General features: G+C 39.8%; 1 protein-coding gene across 3 annotated transcripts in view; it reads left to right on the top strand.

The window, feature by feature from the left end:
* The first annotated feature begins 145 nt into the window (after positions 1 to 145).
* LOC128703568 (homeobox protein PKNOX2) overlaps positions 146 to 2,500 on the top strand; it is a 441,650-nt gene continuing 439,295 nt past the window's right edge. For 2 of the 3 annotated variants that reach the window (XM_070101266.1, XM_070101265.1), the window contains exon 1: positions 146 to 237. In XM_070101266.1, the coding sequence (XP_069957367.1) occupies positions 194 to 237 (44 nt within the window). In that variant the 5' untranslated portion in view covers positions 146 to 193. The remainder of the gene's footprint in view (positions 238 to 2,500) is intronic. The other variant, XM_070101267.1, reaches the window with a different exon arrangement.

Raw genomic sequence — 2,500 nt, 5'->3', positions numbered from 1 at the left:
AAATTATTCTTGATTGGTGGTGTAGAGGTGACAGCCAACCTTAATGACCCTCGTGTAGTAGATAGATTTTAAACCCCATTAACCAACCAAGCTGTGTACGTGTATGTGTATGTGAATATGTGGTTACGATCCATATCTCTCTCTTTCTGTTCCTACCTTAGCTCAGCAGTGTGGTCAGTAGCTGTTTGTACCTATGGCTGGTTCCCTCTCTCCCTCTCTCCTTGATGTCAGGCACAAGTAAGTCCAGCTGTAGCAATAACAATAGTTGTAATAACAATAGTAGCAATAACAATAGTTGTAATAACAAGAGTTGTCTTTGCTTTGCTCTAAACAAAGAATTTTTGTTGTAGTTTTAGACTTCGGTATTTTTTTTTTTTTTGTAAGAGAGGTATTTTTTTTTATTATAGCGATATTGCGTGACGTGTTTGCTATCTCAGATATTTTCTTTCGTAGTTTAATCTTTTCTCAAAAAAAAAAGATAAAACACACACACACACACACACACACACACACACACACACACACATACATTTGTTATGAAAAAAATCAGTAACTGAAACCTTGACTCAGATGACGTTTCTGCCACACAGGAGGCGAAATGATCTCTTAAAAACATTTACAGTTATTGCTTTTTCTGCCTTTTGGTCTATAACTTGTGAGTGTTTCCATCCCATCATGTTACTAAAACTACCTAGATCTTTGACTTATATTAAAACTACCTAGATCTTTGACTTATATTAAAACTACCTAGATCTTTGACTTATATTAAAACTACCTAGATCTTTGACTTATATTAAAACTACCTAGATCTTTGACTTATATTAAAACTACCTAGATCTTTGACTTATATTAAAACTACCTAGATCTTTGACTTATATTAAAACTACCTAGATCTTTGACTTATATTAAAACTACTTAGATTTTTGACATATTAAACCTACCTATATTTTTGACCTCTTTTAAACTACTTAGATAGTTGACTAATATTAAAACCATACACTTTAACATAGCAGAGACGAGATGTTCGGCCTATTGTCAAGATTATTTTTTTTGCCAGTTTGTAATAGATTTTTTGCCATAGTTAAATAGTTATAGTATTGCCATAGGTAGAGAGAGATATATAGTCATAGTTTTATATGTATTTATAATTGTATATGTAGTAAAATATATATGTAGTTATAATTTTATATGTAGTTATATTTTTCATATGGATAACTAATATGATTTTGTCATAGAGAAAATTATTATATCTTATAAAAGGGTTAATGAAAGTTAATTTTTTTTTGGGTAGCGTTGGTTAGTTAGTTTTGGTTTAAGGAGGACTTGCCTAGCATGAGCCAGTAGGCCTTCTGCAGTGTTCCTCCTTTCTTATGTTCTCATGTCTCATAGGTTTACACACACACACACCTCTTCAAGGGGGGCTCCTTGGCGTGGTGAAGAGGCTCTTGGTCTGAGGAATTAGCCCTGTCGGTCTTCTTCCTCAGACCGAATCTAATTTCCCCCCATTCTCCCCTCCCCTATCCCATCCTCCGCATCCTCCCCTTTTTCCATTCCTCCTCCTCCTCCCCACCCCTCCCTTTTGCCCTTCCTCTTTTTCCGATCATTCTTACTTCTCCTTCCTATTCACCACCTTTCCGTAGCCCTCGCTGGCAATTTGATCGGTCTAATTGGGATCTTTACTCACACCTCACTGCTTTTAGTGAAGTTCCTTCTTCATCCTCCATTGATGAGCTCCTACACATCTTCTCGATGTCAGTTTATACCGCAGCTTCTCATTCTATACCCCAAACCTCGGGCAGGCATTCTCAGAAGTGCGTGCCTTGGTGGTCTCCTGCTTGTGCTCGTGCAGTACGTTTGAAACGCGCTGCATGGGGCAGGTACCGGTACAATAGAACCGCTGAGAGACTTCTTGATTTTAAGCAGAAGCGTGCGATCGCTCGCCGTGTCATCCGTGAAGCTAAACGCACTTGTTGGCGAGACTATGTTTCCACCATCACCTCTGCTTCTTCTATGAGTGCAGTCTGGAAAAAAGTGAGGAAATTGAGTGGTAAATACTCTCCTGACCCGGCTCCTGTTCTACGGGTCGCTGGTGTTGATGTAGCAAACCCTCTCGACGTTGCCATTGAACTTGGCACACATCTGGTCCGTATTTCCCGAGGGCTCCATCTATGCCCCTCGTTTCTTTCCTCGAAGTCTGCCAGAGAGTTAGTACCCTTGAACTTTTCTTCTCTCAGAGAAGAACAGTATAATGTGCCTTTTACACTTCAAGAACTAGAGGCAACGCTCTCAGCTTGCTGATCATCGGCAGCTGGGCCTGACGACATTCATATTCGTATGTTACAACATTTACATCGGTCAGCCCTTGTAGTCCTCTTACACCTCTTCAATCTTATTTGGGCACAAGGAGTTCTTCCCCAGCTGTGGAAATCTGCCATTGTTCTCCCTTTCCGCAAACCGGGTACTACAGGACATGATGCCTCCCACTATCGTCCCATCGCTC

Source organism: Cherax quadricarinatus, chromosome 76, assembly GCF_038502225.1.
Source record: "Cherax quadricarinatus isolate ZL_2023a chromosome 76, ASM3850222v1, whole genome shotgun sequence".
NCBI classification, from domain to species: Eukaryota; Metazoa; Arthropoda; class Malacostraca; order Decapoda; family Parastacidae; genus Cherax; species Cherax quadricarinatus.
Note: the sequence above shows the minus strand (reverse complement) of the source record. Positions and strands in the feature narration are given on the sequence as shown.